The sequence below is a fragment of the Notothenia rossii genome (genome assembly GCF_949606895.1).
Source record: "Notothenia rossii genome assembly, contig: scaffold_62, whole genome shotgun sequence".
NCBI lineage: Eukaryota > Metazoa > Chordata > Actinopteri > Perciformes > Nototheniidae > Notothenia > Notothenia rossii.
This window is the reverse complement of record NW_027639587.1, coordinates 109,882-133,956: the sequence shown is the minus strand read 5'-3', so window position 1 is coordinate 133,956 and position 24,075 is coordinate 109,882. Positions and strand designations below refer to the sequence as shown.

Here is a 24,075-nt window from a genome sequence, read left to right as displayed (position 1 = left end):
CTTCTGTTCAAACCTACAGTGCTACTGCAGTGTGAATTAGTAAAGAGCAGCACATAATAGCATTTACATACTGTACTGCAGTTCAATTCATCTGAAGACACAAATCATAATAAAACCTTGGTTGGATGTTGAACCAGCAAGTGCCTCTGCAAAATCTAAACAACGTGTTTGTATGAACTTTTTAAAGAACATTCATAAACATTCATCTGTTTGTATCTTGCAAATTATTTATCTAATATATATATATTCCATGTACTTGAATTATAGACTCTTCTAAAAACATTTCTAAACATTCTCTTGCACTATTTTATCTGTTGTATTTGTTTTATGTCCTATATATATTCATGTTGCACTGTTGGAGGAGCCTGTGACTTAAGTTTTCCATTGCAATATCTACGCTGTAGCTACTGTGCACATGACAATAAAGTCTTGAATCTGGTGTCTATACTTACAGTCTAGCAGGTTAGCGTTGATAGCTAGCAGAAGAGCCCACTCGTAGCATCCTTTCCCAAAGTCCAGCTGCTGCTGCTTCACATAGTGCTGACCCAGCTCCAGCAGCACGGTGATGAAGTCAGCCTCATGCCCTCCTTCCTCCAGCTCAGAGAAGAGCTGCACAGCCTCTGTCAGGTGTCTCTGGGCTAGTCCTTTAGCTCCAGCCTTCAGACACAACAGCCCTTCAAGAAGAACAACAGTCACCCACAGAACCAGAGTCCATTCATGTGTCAAGAAGTTTATTCTATCTTACCTAGGTTAGCCTGAGCTACAGCCCAGTTTGGCATGTCCTCATACTCTTGGCAGATGTCCACAGCAGCCTGATAGCTCTCTGCTGCCCTCCGGAGGTCACCCATGTATCGAAGTGCAACACCACGCATGTTGAGGACCACACCTGTGTGTTAAATTAGAGACATTTACTTCAGCTGTTTGGAAATAGCCTGTTTTCAAATCGGTTTTTGCCTTGCCATCACACTGATTATTGTTTTTTAATGAAGACACATCTTTAAAAAGTCTGCACATTTATTCAGTTCAAACCTATACTGTGACTGCTTTGTGCATGAGTAAAGAGCAGCACATGATAGCATTTAAATATTGGAGTTAAACAATTCCTTTGGTTGGATGTTTAACCAGGAAGTACTTTTGCAAAATCTAAATCACTGTTAAGTAATAACTTTTCTAAGGATCCAATACCTTTCTGTGGACTAAATAGGGAAAAGGACATCAGGAAGCACAGTCGACTTTTAGCCTCAGAGATAGTGCTAGAATACCAGGGCAATCATTCATAGAAAGCAATGATTAAAATGTTCATCAATCTTAAGACTAGCTTAGTTTGTTAGCAAGGTGCTAGATTGCTGGTTTCAGTGAACAATGACAATTACAATGATGTATTTGACTGTAGTTCAAAATTGTAAGTTGCTCCTTAGATACTAGAAATATTTACTTGCCCCCTCTCAATCCCTCTGACTGTTATTTTGAACACATAAAGACTTCCACAGACCTTCCTGAGGGGTCGTGCAGTGTTCTGGCATGGAAGCTAGGACCAAATCCAGGACATCCAAAGCAACATCTGGCTGATGATTGTCAATGTGAAGCCATGCCAGCCAGATGAGGGCACTGTTTCTTTCTGGGACGGAGATGCAGAGTGAGGGTCCGTTGTTGTTGATCAGAGTATGCATGCGGCAGATGGCGTGTCCAACCATTGAGTTCTTGCAAAACAGTTGGCTGAGACAAACAGTAATCCGATGACCCAGAACATGGTATCGATCATTTCCTTCTCCTTGGATAGAAGGAAGGGCTTGGTGTAAATATGGAGCCACTTTAGGTGGGATGGACTCTTCCTGTTCTGTGAACTCATACAGTTTGTTGACATTGTCCATAGCTAGTGCCATGCTGCTGAGACAGTCTGTCAGTGTAGCAGAGGGCTGCAGAGAAGCTCTCCTGGCTGAACTGACACTGAGGTGGGGGAGCTGGAGTTCGCTGTAGATCCTTCCCAGTGTGAGGTACTCCTGACTGGGAGAGGTCCCCCAAGTCCTTTGAGCTTCACCAGAAAGAACAAGTAGTCTTTCAAGATAAGGAACAACTCGCAATCCTTCAGCATGAGTCAAGTGGTGCTTCGCCAATTGGTAACAAGCCCGGGCCTCCGCCATTTGGTTGTGAGATAGAACAGCTTTCTTGAGGATGTATTTAAGAGCGGAGTTGTCTTCTAAATATGCCAGGCAGTCTGGGATTCCAAATAGCAAGGCAACGAGTCGTTCGGCCAGAGCAAAGAAACTCTCAGTATTTTTCTGCAGGAGGTAAATGGGAACCAGTCTTGAGTAGATGCTGGCCAACAACCTGAGGTCCGTGAAGCCCTCTCGTGGCACGCTGAGGGCTTCCTCCAAGTAAACCCGGGCCTGGCTGAACTTCAACCTCCCAGCACAAAGCTTACCCAACAGAAAGCACAACCGAGTATGCGGCCAATAGAGTCGCTTCTTCCTGGCTGTTTCCCTAGCAACACCCAGGAAGGCAATCAACTCATCCTCGTCCGAGTGGCCGGTGAAGATGGAGGACGCGAGGAGTTCTGAACCCAGTCCATACAGGACACCAAACTCTGCTCTGTAGTCTCGTCCCTCCAGTAAAGAGAGGAGGGGGATGAAGTTCTCGGTATTGGTGTTTCCTTCGACCACTGGGTGAACCATGAAGCACGGAGGGATGGGGTTCTTTGATTCTGTTGCAAGGTGCAGTTCCTTTAGAGTCCCGTTAACGGTCACTACGGGACCTGGTGATGAGTGTTTTCCCTGATCAAGTATCCTCTGAATATTTCTCTTAAGGTCAGTCTGAGCGTCAAATTTGCTTGAAGTGCCGACTGCAAAATGAAAATCAGAAATAGAGAATATGTAATACAGAGTGGACAAGACTTTTACTGTAGATATATTAACATCACATTTACTGTAGATGTCAATACGTACGTGATTTTTTTTTCTCAGCGTCTTGGCAACTCATCGTATCTGGGATTGAACAAAACAAAGTACAAAAAGAGAATGAGGAAACCCAGTGAAACCTCAACAACTGTCTATCTGGACATGGTATGAGTCTGATTGAATCCTATTGATATTTGACAATTCCTTAAGATTTTGTTCAGTATTACCAACATTTTTCAATGAACCTTATCAACCACTTTCTGACTGATTGCCATGACATTTGACACAAACATGTATGTCATCTACATGATGAAAGCCTTCTGGCTAAGTGGTGTTTGTTTTTCTATAGGCAATGACAACATTATTACTTTGCTTGGAATACTTGTTGGGTTTTTGACCTGTGAGTTTGCAGCGTTTTTGTCTCACCAAGTTTGTATTTCTGACCGGTATCATTTTGGGATTTCTTCTGCAGTAACGCAGTTGTTTCCTCTATGACTTTGTCCTCTTGCACACTGAAGAGTGTTCTTTCCTCTCCATCCAAAAAAATATCTTCTGACCTGGAAAGGTGACCACGTAAGAACAAGATATTTTACTCTATTGCAAATCAATTCAACAACAGCTAACTCTGTGATATTGGTAAACTCACTGGGTAATGTCAGTGGAGGGTTCCACCAGGCTTGTCTTCACCAGACCCACTTCTCCTGTGGCCTCCTTCCTCCCTGTGAACCACTCAAAACAAGACACCAGAAGTCCCACGATGATGATGCGATCACCAGGGGCCACGCTCAGCTCATCTGGGCCCCCAGCATCGTACTCCATTGTGGCAAGACAGGTTCCTCTGGCTGAACAAAAGAGATTGAATAAATTGCCACTGTATTTTATTACAATAAAGTACAGTGGAGTATTCAGAAGAGCTCACTGAAAAAACTGAACCGTATTAGGTTAGTTGAAAGCAATAATATTAAGTTTAAATAAAAGAATATTAGGCTCAACTTATTAGGCGCGTTCACGCCGGAGTACTTTTCCCCGTACTTTTCCCGTTTGGTTCCGTGAGTACCCCTTATGTCGCGTTCACACCAAAAAGAGTACTTAGTGCCGGGAACTTTTACCCCCATTTTTAGTGCCTGCTAGAGAGGTGGTACCAAAAAATTACCAAAAAAGTACCAATTTCTATTGACTGGGCAAATTGCAAACCACGCCCCTGAAACGTTTTTTGAAGCCGCCATTGTATTTGCTGGCATTAGCATTATTAGAATTAGCATTATCCCCGCGCACCAACGGAGAGACTAACTTATGGCAACACAAAAAAATCATGGGAGCGGTGGAGATGAGGAGGTATCGGTGTTCTGGCGATTTACTCGGAAGTAACTTCCGACCGGGGACTTTCGGTGGCAGTATACACCGTGAAGTTGTTTGCGGCCTGCCAGTAAACCCAAAGCAGAAGAAGACGAAGTGACGTCAGCGGCTCATTTGCGTAATCTTCTCTCAGGAAAAGTACTCTGGTGTGAATGCGATTGGTACTTAGTGCCCTGGGGTACTAAGTGCCGGGGCACTAAGTGCCGGCACTAAGTACGGCACAGTACTTGGTGTGAAAGCGGCTAATATTATTGCTTTCAACTAACCTAATACAGTTAGGTTAAATTTGTTGAAGTCAATGTTTTAGTTTTTTCAGTGCTGAATAGTTTTTTTTGGAGTCAAATTTTTTTAAATCTGTGGCCTTAAAGGACTTGAAGTGTCAGTTGATGTGTGTACAGGTAAAGTGGTTGAGATGTCAGTTGGACAGTCGTTACAGAAGGAGGATTTCCTCTCAGTTGAATTGTTGAAGACCCAATGTGAAAAGCAGTTTAAATCTCAGTTGTGGAGAGAGGGGGAAAAGGCAAACATTTTCAAAGAAATACTAAAGAGATTAAAGTTTAAAGTAAAGAAGAGGCATCTTGAAATTATACCAGTGTTAGAAATTGAAACGCGTTTAAAAGATTCAGGCAATATGTAAGTATGGCTGACAGGTACAAACGTGCAAAAGCGGCCCAAAACTCTCCCTTTAGGAGAAACTCGCTGCAGCTTCAGAAACAATGCAAATATGAAAATCCAAATGTGCCAAAAGACCTCTAAATTAAGAAACATCTTCACCAACTTGACAAAATATGCACATGGTTTACTTAAAATGTGGCATTAGGCGCTTTCACACTGCAGTACTTTTCCCACTTTAGTTCCGAAACGTCGCGTTCACACCAAAAAAATCCGGAACCAAAATTAGTTAATGAGAACCTTTTTACCCCCTTTTCTGTCCCTGCTAGAGAGCAGGGACTTTCCTGGGAGAAAAAGTTTCCTATTTCTGATTGGCTGGGCGGATTGAAAACCACGCCCCGTAAAACTCCCAAAAAGTTTTGTGAAGCCGCCATTTTATTATCCTCGCATTAACATTATTAACATTAGCATTAACCCAGCGCACAAACGCGGAGAGACTAACTTATGGCAACACAAAAGAAAACATGGGAGCGGTGGAGATGAGGAGGTGTCGGCGTTCTGGCGATTTACTCGGAAGGCTTCAGTAGAAGCCAGTCCCCAACTCTGGGGACTTCCGGCCGGGGACTTCGGGTGGCAGTATACGCCGTGAAGTTGTTTGCGGCCTGCCAGTAAACCCAAAGCAGAAGAAGAAGAAGTGACGTCAGCGGCTTCATTTGCCTAATCCTTCCCCAGGAACTTATTCCGGTTATTTAGTTCATGAGAACTAAAGAGTTCTCATGAACTAAGTTCTGATGAACCTTTGTGGGAAAAGTGCTGCGGTGTGAAAGCGCCTATTAATGAAACACTGCAAATACAAAATGCTGCATTCCAAAATAAACCTGCAATAAAGAAAAAGGTTTTATACTTGCATTGTTTCTGAAGCTGTAGTGTTTGGGCTGTTGTAGCTCCTTTTCCCAAGTCAGCTACCGTATATAATCAAATTGAGCCCTCAATATAAAGGTGTGTTCATAATTCAAACAGATTCTTTATCTTATTTTTAGAGGGAAAATAAACTGCACTTACCAAACTGCAGAGGGAAGTCACAGGAGGGTTTCCCATCACCAACTAAAATGCCTTCTGCACAGGATTTGAGAAACCACCTGTGGACAGATCGTATCATGTGAGAACTTTATTTATTATTGTTTGTTCACAGATCAGTGAGACATACAGTACTTGTATGAGATTGTATTGAGCCCATAATGTGACTCACTGATAAAAAGGCATGACGGGCTTCACAGCAGGTCTGGGTGCAGTGCCTCTGCCTCCATCAGCCAGGCAGAGCATGGTCCACCCTGAGCCCAGGAAGGGGGGCTCGAACTGGGCTATGTCCCCCTGTTCCAGGTACAGGTCCCCTCCAGAGGTGGAGCTGTCGAACATCTGGTTGGTGCTACAGCTAGCAAAGAAAGACCCTAAAGATAGCCATGTGAACTGTCAGCATGTCATATATTTCTTTATTTAAAATTGTACGTTGCATGTGATTTGTTAAAAGATCATTATTGGTTCAAATCAGTGTTTTTCAACTTCACTTTTTTTTTCAAGTGACTTAATGACACGTTTTCATTTTGTATTGCTGTTGACTATCACTCCGATTTTTGTCCAGGACCCAGTTCTGCCTTTTTCATCTTCAAATATTAATCCATTGCTGTTTGTCTCCATCGACATCACTTAATTCTACTGTCTTAAATTAACATCATTATTGCCCTACCTACTGCCACCCACTGGCATGGAAGAGTATTTCATTAGCCAGCCAGTACATTGAAGGCACAGACGCTTAACAAACTATCTGCAGCAACTTAATAATATTTTTGGGGACCGATTAAGTGCAATTTGTTAATTTCCCACGGCACACTTGGCAATCTCTCACAACACACTGGTGTTGAACACAGTGGTTCAAAATCACTGGTTTAATTACAGCTCTTGGGTATGTAATGTTTCCACTTTCCCCAACTTTTAGAGGCCACTATTAGCTACTGTTAGTGCTGTCCCCCACCTTCCTGCATGAGTATGCCTTTGTATATCAGGCTGAGGGTCTCCTCCTGAATGGAGACCTGGATCCTGATGTCCTCCTCCAGAGAACTGAGACGAAACCTCTGGTCTAACAACAGATCCTCCATACAGCGACCCAGGAAACCTGCAGCACAGGAGGAAGAAGTGATACTATGAACAGACCTATTCTTGAACACACTTTCTGAACTATAACTACTGGCATTATGTTTGCTAGCAGCAGCAATAGCTGTATTAGCATGATCATTACTACCCAGTACTCCATACAGTAGGTCAGAAATATGAAAACTACAATTACAACAAAAAATTACAATAACATTTCTCTCTTTTGCACTTTAGCCTTATTTTAAATACCTACCAATTGTGTAATATGTGGTGAACTTCCATATTTCTTCAAATGTTTTGAATGTGACAAAAATAATATTTTCTTCACTGTTGATGGAGATCAGATGAGTAGATAGCTCCTGTAGACAGAGAGAGAGAAAACAAAATGTAGTATAATTTAGCTATAATAAAGAAAACAATATGTATTATTAAGGAGTGGCTTAAGAAGTTTCTTTGGATATTCAGATATTTAGAGTCAACCACAACCAATATGAAATTAACTAGTGAAAGGATATTGATCTGCAAGGATCAGTCGCATCAATGTAATCACAAACTATTTTGAAGATTTAGATTTCCTTTCGTTTCTATTTTATAACTTATTCTTTGGGTTTCGAATATATATTGTTTATGTTTAAGCTACCATTTTAACACAACACTTGAAGCAGTCCTGCAAACCAAGCAGACAGACAGCCTTTACAAACCGAGTCATTCATAACTTGTTGAGAAACTGGACTCTTGTTCAGCGTAAAATGCCAGGTGTGTGTGTGTGTGTGTGTGTGTGTGTGTGTGTGTGTGTGTGTGTGTGTGTGTACCATGAACAGAGCGTTGACCTCGGTGCTGTCAGCTTGCAGAATGCGCAGTTTCCCTCTCAGCATTTCCTGTGTCTGATCGTCTGCAGGAAGACTCTCGGGACCCCCAACCACATCCAGCAGCACAGGCAGAGCTACACACACACACACACACAATCAGATACCATGGAACCCTTAGATCTCTGGGTTTACACACACAGGTGTTTGCAAACATTCAATCACTAGTACTTACATTTGATATCTTTATTTAACTCCTTCAGCCTAATTTCAGCTGCAGGAACCATTCAAACATCAAACTATTCAGCACATGATGGGAAACTTTTTACTTTTTCTAAATTCTCTCTCTCTCTCTCTCTCTCTCTCTCTCTCTCTCTCTCTCTCTCTCTCTCTCTCTCTCTCTCTCTCTCTCTCTCTCTCTCTCTCTCTCTCTCTCTCTCTCTCTCTCTCTCTCTCTCTCTCTCAATGGGGCTTTATTGGCATGAAAGTTAAATTAAACAATGTTGCCAAAGCATCACAATACAAAATAATTAACAACATTAACAGACATTTCAAATTTTTACATATTATTGATGATATATATATACAGTGATACAATTACATTTCAACGTGTGTGTGTGTGTGTGTGTGTGAGTCTCATTCACTGTCCCTCAGGTTGTGGCATGTGTATACATATTGGGCAGCAAGGTGTGCCTTGTCTCCTTCTCCTAGGAGTACTCTCAGTCTTGAGAGGTCATCAACCTCCTTGAAACCTGGGATTACAGAGTTCAACTTGTTCCAATAAATGCTCCTTACTTCGTTGAATGTTTGGCACTTCAGGAGGAAGTGCATCTCTGTCTCAGTCTCACCTGTCGTACAGTGACCACATGTTCTGTTCTCTTTTGGTTGCCAGGATCTTTTGAGTCTTCCTGTTTCGATTGCCAGTTTGTGGTCACTGAGCCTGTACTTGGTTAGGATCTGTCTCTGCTTTCTATCTCTGACAGTAGAGAGATACTCTGCCAGCTCATACTCTCTGTTTAGAGCCAGGTAACATTCTAATCTACTTTGGCTTTTAGTTTCTTCTTCCCAATGTTGTAAATAGTTGTCTTTACATTGTGTTATAATGCGTTTGACTGTGATTGGTGTTTGGAGAGCAGTGTTGTTGAGAGACTGGTCAGAGTGGCTCTGAGAGGGGGCAGTTAGCCTCAGCACCAGCTGACATAGGGGACTCTTCTCTGGGGTTAGCTCTTGGCTTTGGAGGGCTTTGGAGTGGAGGGTGTCTCGGGGGCTGGATCTAAGGTGGTTAAAGAATGTCAGTGCTCTCTTTTGAGTGTTAATGATCAGTGGGTATCTGCCTAATTCTGCTCTACATGCATTTGTTGGTGTTTTTCTCTGAACACGTAAAATGTATCTGCAGAATTCTGCATGGAAAGACTCTGTTGGATGTTTGTCCCAGCGGGTATAGCTCTGGTGACTGAGTGGACCCCAGACTTCACTACCGTACAGCGCAATGGGCTGGATCACACTATCAAAGATTTTGAGCCAGATTTTAATTGGAATTTGGACATTATAAAATGTTCTCTTAATTGCATTAAGAGCTCTTCTGGCTTTTTCTTTGAGTGCATTCACTGCCATGTTGAAACTTCCTGATGCTGTTATGGTTAAACCGAGGTAGGTGTAACTCATACTATGTTCGATGATATGATTATTTATGGTAAACTGGTATTTGTTCTCCTGACATCTGGGGCGTTTTTGGAAAACCATGACATTAGTTTTCTTCATATTGACTGCCAGGGCCCAGTTCTTACAGTACTGGTCTACTATGTCCAGCTGTTGTTGTAGTCCTTGTTCAGTAGGAGACAGCAGAACAAGGTCATCAGCATAAAGCAGACACTTCACCTCTCTCTCTAGGAGGGAGAGGCCAGGAGCAGCACAGTGATCCAACTGAACAGCAAGTTCATTTATATATATATTAAATAAAGTGGGACTTAAATTGCAACCCTGACGAACACCTCTTCTCTGGGTGAAGAATTCAGTTTGTTTGTCTCCAATTTTAACAGCACACTTATTCCCTAAATACATTGATTTAACCAGATCGTACATTTTGCCCCCTATACCACAATGTAGAAGTCTATAATAGAGCCCTTCGTGCCAAATAGAGTCGAAAGCTTTTTTGAAATCAATGAAACAAGTGAATATCTTACCATGTTTTGTTTGGTGTACATGTTTGTTAACTAAAGTGTGAAGGGTATATACATGGTCGGTGGTGCGGTGTTTTGGAAGGAAGCCAATTTGATTTTGACTCAAGATGGATTGTCGGTTAAGGAAATCTTGTATTCTTTTATTTAGAATACTACAGAATAATTTCCCCAGACAGCTGCTGACACAGATGCCACGGTAGTTATTAGGGTCTGATTTGTCTCCACTCTTATGAATGGGGGAAATGAGCCCTTTGCACCAGATGTCAGGAAAACATCCTGACTGCAATATGATATTGAACAGCTTTAATACTGTACCCTGCATCTCTGGGGTGCTGCATCTGAGCATTTCGTTTTTAATGTTGTCTGGGCCACAAGCTTTCCTTGGCCGGAGAGATTGTGTCTGTGTGGTCAACTCTTCCCAAGTCATTGGGAAATCAAGGGGGTTTTGGTTGTCTTTAATAGTTTCTTCTAATGTTTGGAGTTTCTCTTTTGTAATACATTGATCTGAATTCATTAGATTTATTGGTATGTCTTTGTACAAACTTTCAAAATGTTCTCTCCAGATGTCACCGTTTTGGATGGGTAATGCTTGCGGTTGTTTTGTGTTGAAGTTGCTCCACAGATCCCAGAATTGATTTTGATCAATGGCTTTCTCAATATCCTCAAGTTTCATGTGGGTATAATTTTGTTTTTTGTTCCTTATTGTACATTTATATTTGTTTAAAAGGTCATTGTATCTAATGCGTAAGGCTGGGTTGTTTGGTTGCCGATGTTTTTCATTTGCTATTTTTCTCAGGTCTTTTCTGATGGTCTTGCATTCCTGGTCAAACCATTTGTCAGCGTTTTGCCTTTTAACAGGCTTCCGCTTTTGTTTTACAAGGTCAGCTTTAATAGCTGCCTTGTGAAATATCATATTGATATAATCAATGGCCATGTTTACACCATCTTTGGTAGGAACATATTGATTTTGGTCAAATAGTGACATGTCATTCATCAGATCAGGTGAGTTCAAGGCCATGGTGAATTTGTCTCCACTGTCTGGGGCCCATCTGTAAGTAGGATTTAATGTATACAGCTTACTGGGTCCCCTTGTTGTGTCACTCATTGGACCTGAGACTTTAAAGAACACATTGATTTGGTTGTGGTCTGAAAAGGGGGATTGCTGTCTGACAGTGAATGCACTGATAGTGGAGGGGTCCATGTCAGTGATTGCATAGTCTACTACACTAGACCCTAGAGCTGAGGAGTATGTGAATCTCCCTAAAGAGTCCCTCTGAACCTCCCGTTCACTATGTACAGGCCTAAGGCCCGACAGAGATGCACTATCTCTTTGCCATTCTGATTGATTTCAGAGTCAAGGCTGTTCCGATGGCTGACGGTTGGTGTGGTAAACAGGGGGGGCTCACCAAATACATGGTGGCTGCCCTGTGGGTCTATGACATCAGGTTCAATTCCTGTTCGTCCGTTCAGATCTCCAGTTAGAAGCACATTTCCCTGGGCCTGAAAGTAGGCTATTTCTGAATGGAGAGTTTCAAAAATGTCTTCTTCAAAATAAGGAGAATCTACTGGGGGTATATAAATAGCACACATGTATAGATTCCTGTCAGTTATGCCCAGGGCTTGATCTAACCTTAGCCAAATGTGTGATTTACCTTGTTTTACTACTGAGATCTGATGGCAAAGATCTCCTTTATACCACACCAAGATCCCCCCCGATGTTCTGCCCTTGCGTATGTTTTTTGATTTTATAGAGGGCACCATTACTTCATTATAACCTGGAGGACAGTGAGTGAGCAGATCATTTTTACACCATGTTTCTGTTAATATAATTATATCAACATCTTTGATAGATTCTAAGAACTCTGGATTCTCACTCTTAACCTCAAAGGTTGAGGAGTGGAGTCCCTGAATATTCCAACAGCTTATATGAAAAGAATGCATCTTTTAAAAAATACAAAACAATCAAAATGAACCTGTATAGTGAGACAAATATATAAAAAAAAACAAAAAAACAACAACAAATAAAACAACTATTTTCACTAATATTGCTATTGTACTGATTACTACGATAACATATAAATGTAATGTCTTAGCTGGACAGAAGTCGGGTGCACAGGGTGTGCAGCATCATCCTGATGTCTCCCAGTTCAGAGGTAGCAGGGGGAGGGAGGGTGGCAGCAGGCTGGGCTACAACTGCAGCATAGCTCCGCTGCTGTAGGCGGGGAGGGAGACAAGGAGCAGCTGTTGCTGCATATCTCTGCTGCTGATGTTGTGCAGGTGTTGAGCTGGGTGAAAGCAGCCTCCTCTGGGTGTGTTGGGGGCGTGGGGAGTGGGAGGTCCAGGCTGAGCTGTTGTGTCTCCTCACAGCAGGGGTGGTGATCCTGGGGTGGTGATGGGGAGGAAGCGGTGTGGGAGGGTCTATAAGGCCTCTAGAGGAGGGGGTGGGAGGACTGCGTCCCAGGGCTGCATCTTTGAGGGTCTTTGCAAATATCCCCACCCTCTCTCTGTGTAGGTGGAGTCCATCATAGAGGTCCCAGGGGCCAATGGTTGAGTGGAGGGCCAGGTGGACATTTGGTAAGGTGGCACATCCTTTTCTGATCTCCATATTAATGTCATGGATGACATGAGGAGGGGTGTCTGTCCTTGGCAGCAGGGTGGAGACCACAATGCGGGTGTCAGGGAATTCCTTACTGGCCTGCTCCGCCATTTTCCTCACTGCCTCAGCAGTGTCCCTACGGAGGGTGTGCAGGTCATTTGTTCCCGTGTGGATCACCAGGTACTGAGGGCTCCTGAGGGTCTCCTTTTTCAACAGCTTCATGGCCTGGCCTGTGGTGCTGCAGTGTTTAGACAGCACCTTTTTATCAGGGAAAAGCTTTCTTGGGTCCAGGAACTTCCCGTTTGAGTCAGCCAGCAGGACCACTTGTGGGTCTTGTTCTTCCTGCTGAGTAGAGGGAGGCTGGGATGGGCAGAGCTGGCTGTGGGCAGCTGGCTGTGTGGGTGTATCAGGACGGGCCAGGGTGTTGTTGGGCTGGGTGCTGAGCAGAGAGGGTGGGCCAGGGACACTGGCAGGAAGAGTCTGTGTCTCTCTACTCGTTATTGTGAGGACTGATGAGAGTTTCTCTGTCAGGTGCTGGACCTGCCTGGTGAAGCTCTTCTCTCTACACTCAGCATCCTCCCTCACCTTGGCTAACTGAACACGGAGCACACTGTTCTCCTGTTTGAGTGCCTCTACACTTCCTCTGAGGTCAGATGCCAAAGCCTCGTTGTCGCTCTTGAGCTGCTGGAGGTCCTCTTTAAGCTGCTGCAGAGTGTTGTCTGGGGGACCAGACTGCCTGGCCTGGGTCCGCTCTTTGAATTCTGCAAAGTCCAGCTCCAGCAGGGCCATACTCTCCTTCAGCCGATTGTTGGAGCTGGCCGGTGTGGGAGGGGCAGAGATGGACAAGGTGTTGGGGTTCTCTATTGGGCTCTCATCACCTTCGCTGTCAGAGGGGACATCAGAGGGGACATCAGAGGGGACATCAGAGGGGACATTGATCCTCTTTGTGTCCACCTCAGCTTTCAACAGGGGGAATGCCTCTTGGAATGACTCCAGGTTGGCTTCATTCCCTTGGACCATGACCTTTCCTTTGGTGTAGTATGTGATGGTGAGCAGAGGGTCATCTTTGTCAAGGTGTTCATCTTTACAGATTTTTAATCTGCCTCCTGAGCCGATGCCCTCTCTGGATACGTATGCATAATTCCTGCACAGAGTATCTTTCCAGATGTAGATGGAATCAGTGAAGAATATGAGGTTGTTCTTCTTCCTTCCTCCTTTTTGTTGGGCATAGTCAGTGAAGAGGACCTCTGGGTTTCCACACAGTGTCTTCTCCTTGTGTTTGTCCTTCGCATTTACACTCTTGCATTTAGCAGGATATTCAATCTCTCTTCCCTCTGCTCTGAGAGCTGAGAAGTTCTTTTTTGCCTGCTGGACAGTTTCCATGGCGACCACTTGTTTTGTTCCAAAGAGAGGCTAGGCTAATTAATTAGCTTACAAATACTTTTCTTTTCCTTTCTTTTTATCTTCATGAAATAATTCACAGTTTATAATGTTCCTCTACCTTCTTTGGTGCAGCTCCTTCCAACAGTGGCAGGTAACAGCTGGCAGCCCACAGCTAGCAGCCCACAGCTAGCAGCCCACAGCTAGACGGTTGACAGTTGTCAATTGGTAGTTGAAAGCTAGTTTGTAGTTTCAACTCAAAAATACATCCAAAAATTGCGTTTCTTCCTCTGGTTTCTGTCGATCAATGTCGTTAACTCTTCTTTGGAGTTAATTCTGCAGATTTTCCTATAAAATGTCTCACTTTTTAGGTCCAATTTCGATTTTTTTGTTCAGGAGCTCATTTCTGATGCAGCTTACTCAAATCAAAACTCTCTCTCTCTCTCTCTCTCTCTCTCTCTCTCTCTCTCTCTCTCTCTCTCTCTCTCTCTCTCTCTCTCTCTACCATTCAGCTAATAACATATTCAGCTTTTTCTGCATTTTCTGCATTTTCAGCTAAATTCAGCCATAAATGTTCACAGTTTACAGCATTCGCACACAATTTCTGCAGGAAATGTATTTTCTAGTTAAATATTTGGTTTTGTAATCCACTCACATAGGGTGGATAATGTTAATGTACATTCAGTTCTGTGACTGATATACACATGTTGATGTTTAAGGGTTACATTAATATGGTTAATAAGATCTGAGACCAGGATATGTAGTGAGTGAACCTTCATTATTGTGTGTGTGTGTGTGTGTGTGTGTGTGTGTGTGTGTGTGTGTGTGTGTGTGTGTGTGTGTGTGTAGGCCTGTCGCGATAATCGATAAATTGACTTATCGTATGATAAATAAAAATGGACTCGATAACTTTTCTGAGCTCGATAAATTGCCGTTTACATAAAGATGTGACCAGCATTTTAGCTTGGAGCGCTGTTGCTGCCAGGCGCGCTGTGAGCGGCGGGGCTGACACACAGCCAGTTCAGGACACTCCGCGTGCACGTGCAGCAGCGTAGCAGCCAAATTAATAATATAGCGACAAGCGGGAGACAACGTGTCACTTACTCGCGGGGAATTTGAAGTGAAATGGAATTGGTTATAAAACCTAACGACACATCTCGATTCTCCAGTGTGGCTGTATTTTGGATTCAAACCAAATCAACGAGGCGAACCTACGGACTTGAATTAGCCGGGCGGTGTGTCGCATTGGTTTAAAAAAGGTAGCGACAAAAGCAGGCAATACCACGCATTTTAAACCACCTAAAACACAACCACCCCATTCCGTTTTCCCAGCTGGGAGTAAACACGGCAGCTGGAGATGGAGAGCCCCCGCCCGACAATGCAAACATGTTGGTGTTCCTTGCTCGAAAACTTAGAAAAACAGATTTGGATATGGCCTGTTGAGGCATCTGGGTCTTTGACAGTGGACTGTACACTTGATTGTTGTTTTAAGGAGTTTTTTTTTGCTTGTGAGATAATGTGTGCTCATATTTATTTATTTATTTATTTATAAAGCTCTCTCTCTCTCTCATATATATATATATATATGAGAGAGAGAGCTCTGTTTTCCAGCCTGACTCTATTTAATTTATTGTTTTGGTTGTGTGTGATTTAATTAATTTATTATAATTTAATTAATTTGTTTTATTTATTAATTTATATATTTTAATATTATTTCACATTTCATTTGCAATGTTGAATGTTCAATAAAAAGTTATGTTTGAAAGGATGTACTTGAATTATTATTATATATTATCATTATGTCTAAAATGGTCTTAAAACGGTGCCGACAATATTATCGTTTATCGTAATAATTTCCAGAAAAATGTATCGTCCAACACAATTAATTATCGTGACAGGCCTATGTGTGTGTGTGTTGCTCCAATCTACCCAGCAACACCATGACAACCAACTGCAGCACTGAGTCCCATAAGAATGCATTGAGGAGTATATCTGACAATTTTGCCACCTGTTCAAAAGATATGGCTCCTATCAAAAATTACCGGGCCTTGAGCATCAGGGAACCCCAATGAACTGAAATATGTTTTTTGGGGGGGTTTTGTGTGGTAAGTGTGAAGAGGAGAGCAGTTTGTCTGAAGTGCACTTCACTCTGTTCTGAAGAAAGGTCCGGATGTTCTTAACCTGGGAATCAATTGGGAGCTAGCTGGACTTTTTCTCTCTTCATGCCCTCAAGAGGCATTTTGTTTAATTTCTTTTCTAAATCTTTTTTTATTTTACAACCTAGGAGACGTTTTCCTACGTTTTTCATGAAAAAATATGTCTGAGGAGTGTAGGGTTTGGGAATTATGGCAAGTTTAAAATATTTTTGGGGGAGAATTTTAAGCACTGCTGCACTCTGTTTTGAGATCAAAGCACTCTAGAGTTAATGAGCTGCTCCCATCCACTCTAATGTTAAAATCTGAAAAAGGCCTCTCTACCAAGCTCCAAACTAAATTAAATATCTCAAAAGGTGTAAAAGATATCAAAAAGAAAAGTCAATTTTGAATAGCTGAAGGTCGTGTGATCATTTGAAAGTTGGAATGAAGTGTCTACCTGAAAGTATGTGGAAGGAGTAGCATTTGGTGCAAAGTGTAGGAAAAGTGGATTTGAAGGCATCTCCCCTTGACTTCAATGTTAAAAAAAGAGTTTAAAAAGCTGAATATTTCAAAAAGTATGAAATATTTTGAAAAAGTTGAAAGTTAGCCATTGATTGCTGAAAAGGCTGAATAGTTTAATATTTGAATGGTTTCTCTAGCTGAAAGTAAGTTGAAGTTATGGAGAGCTAAAGTATTGGCTGATTTGAAGGCTCTTCCCATTAACTTCAATGTTAAAAAAAGAGTTTAAAAAGCTGAATATTTCAAATATTTCAAATATAAAATATTTTTAAAAAGTTGAAGGTTGCCCATCGATTCCTGAACAGGCTGAATAGTTTAATATTTGAATGGTTTCTGTAGCTGAAAATAAGCTGAAGTTATGGAGTGCTAAAGTATTGGCTGAAATAATAATAGGTTTAAGGGGAAGAATAAAGATTTGAAGAACTATAGTGGAATGCTGTAAACAGCATTCGCACTAATTAAAATGCTTATAAATGTCATGTTTGAGGTACTGTCCATAACTGTGTTACTTGCAACCAGTGTTGTAAAGTACATTTACTCTTTACAAAAAAAATATAGGTACTTGTACTTTACTTGAGTTTTTCCACATTATGCTACTTTATATTTTTAACTCCACTACATTTATTTTTCATATTAAGTTACTTTGCAGATTTAGGTTATTAATATCAAATATAAATCAACTAATACATTATAAAATATTATTATTGGTTAAGCTACCCAGCAGTATAAAGTAATTCAAATAAACCCCCATTTTACCAAGAGCAACATGATGGGATGAACAAATTAATGCATCAATTATTGTAGTACAATAATTTAAAATATATGTTGCGTAAATGGGCCATTCTGCAAAAAAAGTTTACTTTTGGTACTTAAAGTGTTTTTTGATGTGTATACTTTTTCAAATTTGACTTAAGTACAATTTTGAATGCCGGACATTGACTTGTACCTGAATAGTGAATGATTGGACCCCCCTCTGCTCAGTGTTGCATGAGAAATATCACATAGCATGTAAAGGTGTCTCTATGTAACAGCAAAGTTAACTTTAGGTGAGTAGTTATAGGTGCCATAAAGAGACCAGGAAGTGTATTATAGCCCATTTGAAATGTAACTTTAATTACTTAGCTACTCAGTAAACCTGCATAAAAAATAAATTGAAAAAAAGCACATCTTCATGAGTATTTTAATGACATCAAATGCAGTTAGATGAAACTACCTCTCTTGTTGATGTTTGCTAAAAAAGAACAAAAATGAATGACCTGAGGCGTTTGCTGCAGTTGTAACAACACCTTCAGTCTTCAGTTCAGTGTTATAATGAAGGTATGTATTTCAAATATAAATAATAATTGGTTGATATCAGTGGTTCAAGAAAAGTAGGTTTATGCGTTTGACCTCCTGCAGCTACCTGAGCTCATCTTGTGATTTCAGCAGATGATGAGTGTGATCACCTGACAGATTAATCAGTGACTCCAGAGGAACTCAGGTTCAAGGTATAAAACACTTCAAATTCTTCCACATGACTTTTACTCATGTCATGTGATTTCTTGTGACTCGTCCAGGTGGAGAGAGATGTATTTCTTTACTCATGAAATATCCTCTCCAACAAAACTGCAAGGGTTGACTAGCAGGACTTCAGTGCCCCTTTGTTGCTTTGGGAAATAATATGAAATATGTGATTATAACATTAAGTGATACAGCCACTGTGAGGCTGTATAGGCACAGCTGCAGTGGTGGAAGAAGTGCTCAGATCTTATTCTTAGGCAAAAGAGTACAAATACTCTGTTAAAGGTAAAAGTCCTGCCTTCAAAAGTATAAGTACAAAAGTATTAGCAGCAGAATATACTTAAGATGTAAATCTAAATGTATGCATTATCTAAAGCGAATATTTTCGAAAAACTATTCTACTGGTTTAGTAATTAGTAATAGATTAATGTGTCTATCATTTTGCAGCTGTTGGATGACATAACATTAATATATGTTATACTGCAAGGTATTTACATCCATAAAAGTAAATTATAGTGTGTTAGTTGATTTAATGTGTCTATTAATAATAAAATCTAGCAAAAGTTACTAGTAACTTATGTTGTCAATGTCAAATGAATGTAGCTAGCAAAAAGTCGAATATTTGCTGCTAAAATGTTGTAGAATATAAATTGGCATAAAATGAAAATACTCAAGTAAAGTACATGTTCTTCAAAATATACTTAAGTACAGCACTTGAGTTAATATACTTAATTACTTTCCACCACTGCACAGCGGTGCTTTGTGCTAAATGCTAACTGAAGCATGATACCATACTAACATGCTAACAATGCTTTAATGCCGCTATTAAGCAGGTATGACGTTTACCATCCTAGCTTAGCAAATTAGCATGCTAACATTTGTTTATCAGTGTGTAACACAAAGCAGCATAAAGCTGAGGCTGATGGGAATGGCCTCAGTTTTGAAGGTTTTGACCAGGCAGGGTCGCTAAACGAAAATGTAGGAGTTTACGGAAGTGTAAGGTCCTCTCAGGTTAACTTTGTTTTTGCAATTTTGTAATTCCTCTCTTATATCGTTACACCTCTTCTCGTTCCAGAGTCACCACTCTGGATTATTCCTCACCTGTGTATCATCTCAGTTAGTCTCCATGTGCCCCAGTGTCATCCTCTCCCTGTGTGTATAGTGTGTGTATCCACTCCCCTCGGTACCAGTTCCTCTTTGTACCTCCGAGTCAATTGTTCCAGCAGTTTCTCCCAGTGATTAGTGTTTATCGTGTACCTGACCTTACTATGTTTCCTTACCCAGTTTTGCCTACTCCTCGTCTGTTTTGGGTTCCTGTATTGCGTATCAAGTGTGTCCCGAACTTTATCAAGTAGACTGTCTTTTTAAAAGCCTGTGTTTCTGAGTCATGCTGTCGAGTCCATTAACTGAGCTCACTCCAGCTGTTGCAGAAAGTCATTAGGATTCATCTTCTGTATCAACTTTTATGGCAATATTTCAAAAAGGTGTTATTTTTCTGGATGGAATCAATTGATTATTATTTGATCTGGTTAGCCACGATTAGCAATGCTCAGCCATTCAAGGGTCAATATACCCTTAACCATTCAATTCCCACATATGGTAAAGGTTAGGATAGTTGGCTGGATGGTAACCAGGGCCGTGGGAAGTAAGGCTGCTGAGGGTGCTGCAGCACCCCCTGATGGAGGATAGGGGATCTGCACTTCCACAAGATTAAATGCAAATATAATACAAAAATAACGAATTTTCAGCCTTGATGTAACAACATTCATAATTAAGTAAAGATAACACCCTTTTCACCCCGGTTACATTTTCCATTTGCCCTGTACGATGGGCGCTGTAAGTGATGAAAGTGGGGAATGTTGGCTTATCAGGCGCCCAGCTCATAGCCAAAGTGCGAGAGAGAGAGAGAGAGAGAGAGAGAGAGAGAGATAGATAGATAGAGAGAGGGGGTGCACCGGTACCGGCGGGGATTGTTGTTAGCTTCTGCTGCGCTAACGGATATAAGAAGCTGTTTCTACAATAATGTGGAGGGAGTGTTCTGTCCTGTCAGACTGAGAGGCTCAGTGAGGTAAAGGACTCTGAGTGTTAAGATAGTTCACTTTAGTCTAAGTTATCTCAGTGGATCTCAAACGTTTTGATCACAATTTATGTTAGCAAATATTTCAAAGGGACATCTTTATAATTATTAGGATATATAAAAACAGGTTTGAAATCATTCCAATGTATACTATAGGACAGTAAACCAAAACAATTGTTTAAAACTGGAGAGATTTAAAAATATGCATAAATAAATAAATGTTAACTGATAAAATAAGATATGAATGAACCACAAAAATAAAACAAGTTAGCCTACATTTATTTGTTATTGGCTATGGTAGGTTATTGGTTATGTTCACATACAAACCGATCTTTTTCACGTGGGCGTTTAGAGTTGTATCCCCTAGATCAGTCTCTAGTAATTGGGCGCTCAAAGTGCACCAGATTGAAGTATTTTACTTTAAAATGTTAAAAAAAATCTTCCCGGGGGGGCACCCCGGACCCCCTTAGAGGATGTGAAGTCCACCCCTCAATTAAAATATGTTCATGCAATACTAAATACATTTGAAGCCTTTTTATATAAGCTGTCCACCATATCAATACGTTTTTCTTTTTGTAGTGTATTGGTCTTTTGTAGAGGCTTTTCATTGCCAGCTAAAATCTTGCCTAGGGCAGCAAATTGGTCAGAACCAGCCCTGGTGTCATCCCCACAGCACCCCCCATTTGAAACATGTTCCCACGGCTATGATGGTAACCCTTATTTTGCAAAGCTCTAGCACAAACATTGAGATTAGGCATTGACCTCAAAACATCAGAAAAGCTCTCCTAGTCCTGGTTCTCAAAGATTTAACCATCTAAACACGAGCGGTATTCCAGTCTCTTACCTGTTGGGAAGTTTTCCTCACATATGGAGACAGTTCTCTTTAGACTTGCAGAATCTCTGGAGAATCCACTCACTGTTAGAAACATGAAGAAGTGAACGTGACCAACATGGCAAGAGGCTTACTTTTATTTTAAGCACAGAGCTTGTGGCTGATGGGTTAGGGTCTTCAAGGTGTCACTGTTGATGAGAAAGCAAGTACATCTGGGATGTATGAGTGATTATTAAAATTATATAATTTGTTTCATTTTGCTTCACTGTACAGATATGTTTGGCAGAGTTTGGATGTCAGTTTAACACCATATCAGCAGCAATGTTGACATCACAACTTGTTTGGAGCCAGTCGGTTGCACAAGTGTGTTATGGGAAACTGAAGTATCCAGTGTGACACTACGTTATGTCCAGCAATACAAGTAATATTATAATATTCATAGATTATTGATCTTTTAATTAATTTTAAAGGTTTTAAACATTATAGCTAACCAGACTTTTATTATTTAAATGGGGCTCTTTTAAACTGGAGAGGATCCACAAGGATTAAAGATAAAATAATAACAACCGTAAACATGACCAAATCACATATACGCCATAGCCTACTTCAGTTATAAATACTATTTGTTATTAGGGTGAATAATCAGGGATGGTTCATTTATTATATTGTCCATTAGTCAATTATAACTGGTACATTATAGATTACTTTTTAAATACACAAAATACTTTTATTTAACTCTTAGATCACGACTTTTTAAAATGTTGTGTATTGTGACGAAGGTCACTTCGCCACTATGGACTGACGGCTTTGGGCCGGTTAATATTGCACTTTATTAGCGGGATTGCACAGGACAGTTAACATTGGATTGTTAATTGCACATAATGTATTACATAAACCGTATTTATTATGTCGTCTGGATGCTGGTATAATGGTGACAGCGGTTGAGGGTAATCAGGGTGCAAATAATATGTTGAATGTCTGTGGCTGATGATTGTGTGCACCTGGGGCCCTGGGTTGTCTCCTCCCCGCTCACATGTGTTTAATTGTTCCCCCTCACCTGTGTCTAATTAGTCTGTATATTTAAGTGCTGTTCCTTGTTGCGCTGAGGGTCAGCCTGTGTGAGCTGCTGGTGGCCGCAGGCTGGGCACGGGAACCACTTATTGATATTGATGGCAAAATGAAGCTTTGAATGAAGCGTCGAACCACTTGGACAATTGTGTCGGAAATAGGTTCATTTCTCGAAGCTTCAGTTACAGCGACCTCTCCTGGCGAAGTGCAAGGCTGCAGTGGGTTTAACGTATCTTTGCCTTGAAAAATATTCGAGACACACACACACACACACACACTCACACTAAGACTGAATATCATGTTCTATTTGCAATTAAAGATTGATAATAGTGTGTATTGGGTTATTGAGAAGAGACTAGAGAGTGCTTAACATTTTTGTGGGCGGAGAGGGCCTTTTATCAGTTATTAAAGTATTAAAGTTGAAAAGCAATGATTAAAAGTTTAACTTTTCCGTGCTTTGAACCAGCTGCGCGGAGGATATCGCCGCATCTTGGCCGCCGGCTCTATCCATTGGGCTATCAATTCCTTAGACCACCGAAGTGTTTTTATATTACTCATTGTCTTTTTGTTCACAACTTTTCCACATTTCGAAGTGTTTCACGAGCCAGAACGACCTATTTTTCTTCCTGGCTTGCTCTATAATGATCCAATTCAAATGCAATGCCAACAACAACTCAACAGCAACAATGCAAACTACGACAACAACCCACACATTGCGCATTGTTTAGAGCGGTTATAAAGTGTTGAAGTGCTCAAATTTGAAACTGTTTCAACCTGTCACCTGTCAGAATCGAGACGAGGCAGTGCATTGAATCACCTGATTGGACGGCGAACCAGTGAGTTGATTCATTCAGGAAATGAAGCAGTTGCTGGTTCGGACGTCACATGTCACGTGATTTGAAGCAGTTGCTGCTTTGGATGTCACATGTCACGTGATTTGAAGCAAGCTTCGAAGCACTGCTTCTATGGAATAGGAAGTCCAGGGTTGAAGCTCCGTTCGAAGCTTCAGTGTCAAACTGCCATCACTACTTATTGAGGCTGTGTCATTATGTGTGAACTTTGTGCACAGTGTTTTAATAAATGCCCACGTCGGGTTATATTTTTGGACGTTCTGCCTCTGCCTCCTTGCTTGATCGGGCCGCTCAACGGTCAGTCTCACATGTATCAACCATAGACTGGTATTAACAAAAAATGATCATATGATATTGCCCCTATACAGTGGTGGAAAAAGTAGGCTATTACAATTCTTTACTTGAGTAAAAGTACTAATACCACACTGTAAACATATTCTCTTTCAAGTAGTAGGCCTACTGCATCGAGAAAAGTACTTAAGTAAAAGTACTGAATCTGTAAAATAAATGTAGTGCAGTTATGCGTAAATGAAAATACAAAGTACCTCAAATGTGCAGAGTAATTGATGGCTCCTATATTATAAGTATGAGTACAGATACCTATTCTGCCGTGCCGGTGTGACTTCTCCTCCCGGTACTGGCCTTCGGTAGAGCTCTTCCTCCGGTACCTGCCGGTGTCTCGGTCCGGCCGGGAAGACATGTCCGATACAACCCTCCGGTCCCCGGGGATCAGTGAGCAGCTCTCCGTCACATGCCCTGCACCGAGTGTCTACTACTCCGTATGAGAGGCGGGAGTCAAGCTGACCCATAACATCCTGATGTGTCCTTTCAAAATAAAAGTCCCATTGCAAAACGTTTGACCTCAGCTGACATAAGCAGAGGTGGGAAGTAACTAAGTACATTTACTCAAATATACTTAAGTAGACAATATGAGGTACTTGTACTTTACTTGAGTATTTCCATGTAATGCTACTGTGTACTACAATTCAGAGGTAAATGGTGTACTTTTACTCCACTACATGTATTTAATCCCTTTAGCTTCTTTACAGATTTGGATTAATGATGTGAAATGTAATCAAGTGTAATCTAAGTCTTTAGTTTGCACACGTTTTATTGTGATG

General features: G+C 41.2%; 1 protein-coding gene across 1 annotated transcript in view; it reads right to left on the bottom strand.

Annotated features, from left to right (window-relative positions):
- The window catches only part of sh3tc1 (SH3 domain and tetratricopeptide repeats 1), a 29,450-nt gene extending 5,745 nt beyond the window's left edge, over positions 1 to 23,705 (bottom strand). Inside the window, exons 1-13 of the mRNA XM_079695921.1 lie at positions 23,555 to 23,705; positions 21,048 to 21,119; positions 7,823 to 7,953; positions 7,264 to 7,369; positions 6,892 to 7,032; positions 6,112 to 6,310; positions 5,925 to 6,001; positions 3,541 to 3,736; positions 3,321 to 3,451; positions 2,943 to 2,981; positions 1,493 to 2,839; positions 746 to 886; positions 453 to 674 (exon numbers count right to left, since the gene is read on the bottom strand). Of these exons, the coding sequence (XP_079552047.1) occupies positions 453 to 674; positions 746 to 886; positions 1,493 to 2,839; positions 2,943 to 2,981; positions 3,321 to 3,451; positions 3,541 to 3,736; positions 5,925 to 6,001; positions 6,112 to 6,310; positions 6,892 to 7,032; positions 7,264 to 7,369; positions 7,823 to 7,953; positions 21,048 to 21,119; positions 23,555 to 23,654 (2,902 nt within the window). The 5' untranslated portion in view covers positions 23,655 to 23,705. The remainder of the gene's footprint in view (positions 1 to 452; positions 675 to 745; positions 887 to 1,492; positions 2,840 to 2,942; positions 2,982 to 3,320; positions 3,452 to 3,540; positions 3,737 to 5,924; positions 6,002 to 6,111; positions 6,311 to 6,891; positions 7,033 to 7,263; positions 7,370 to 7,822; positions 7,954 to 21,047; positions 21,120 to 23,554) is intronic.
- Positions 23,706 to 24,075: the final 370 nt, after the last annotated feature.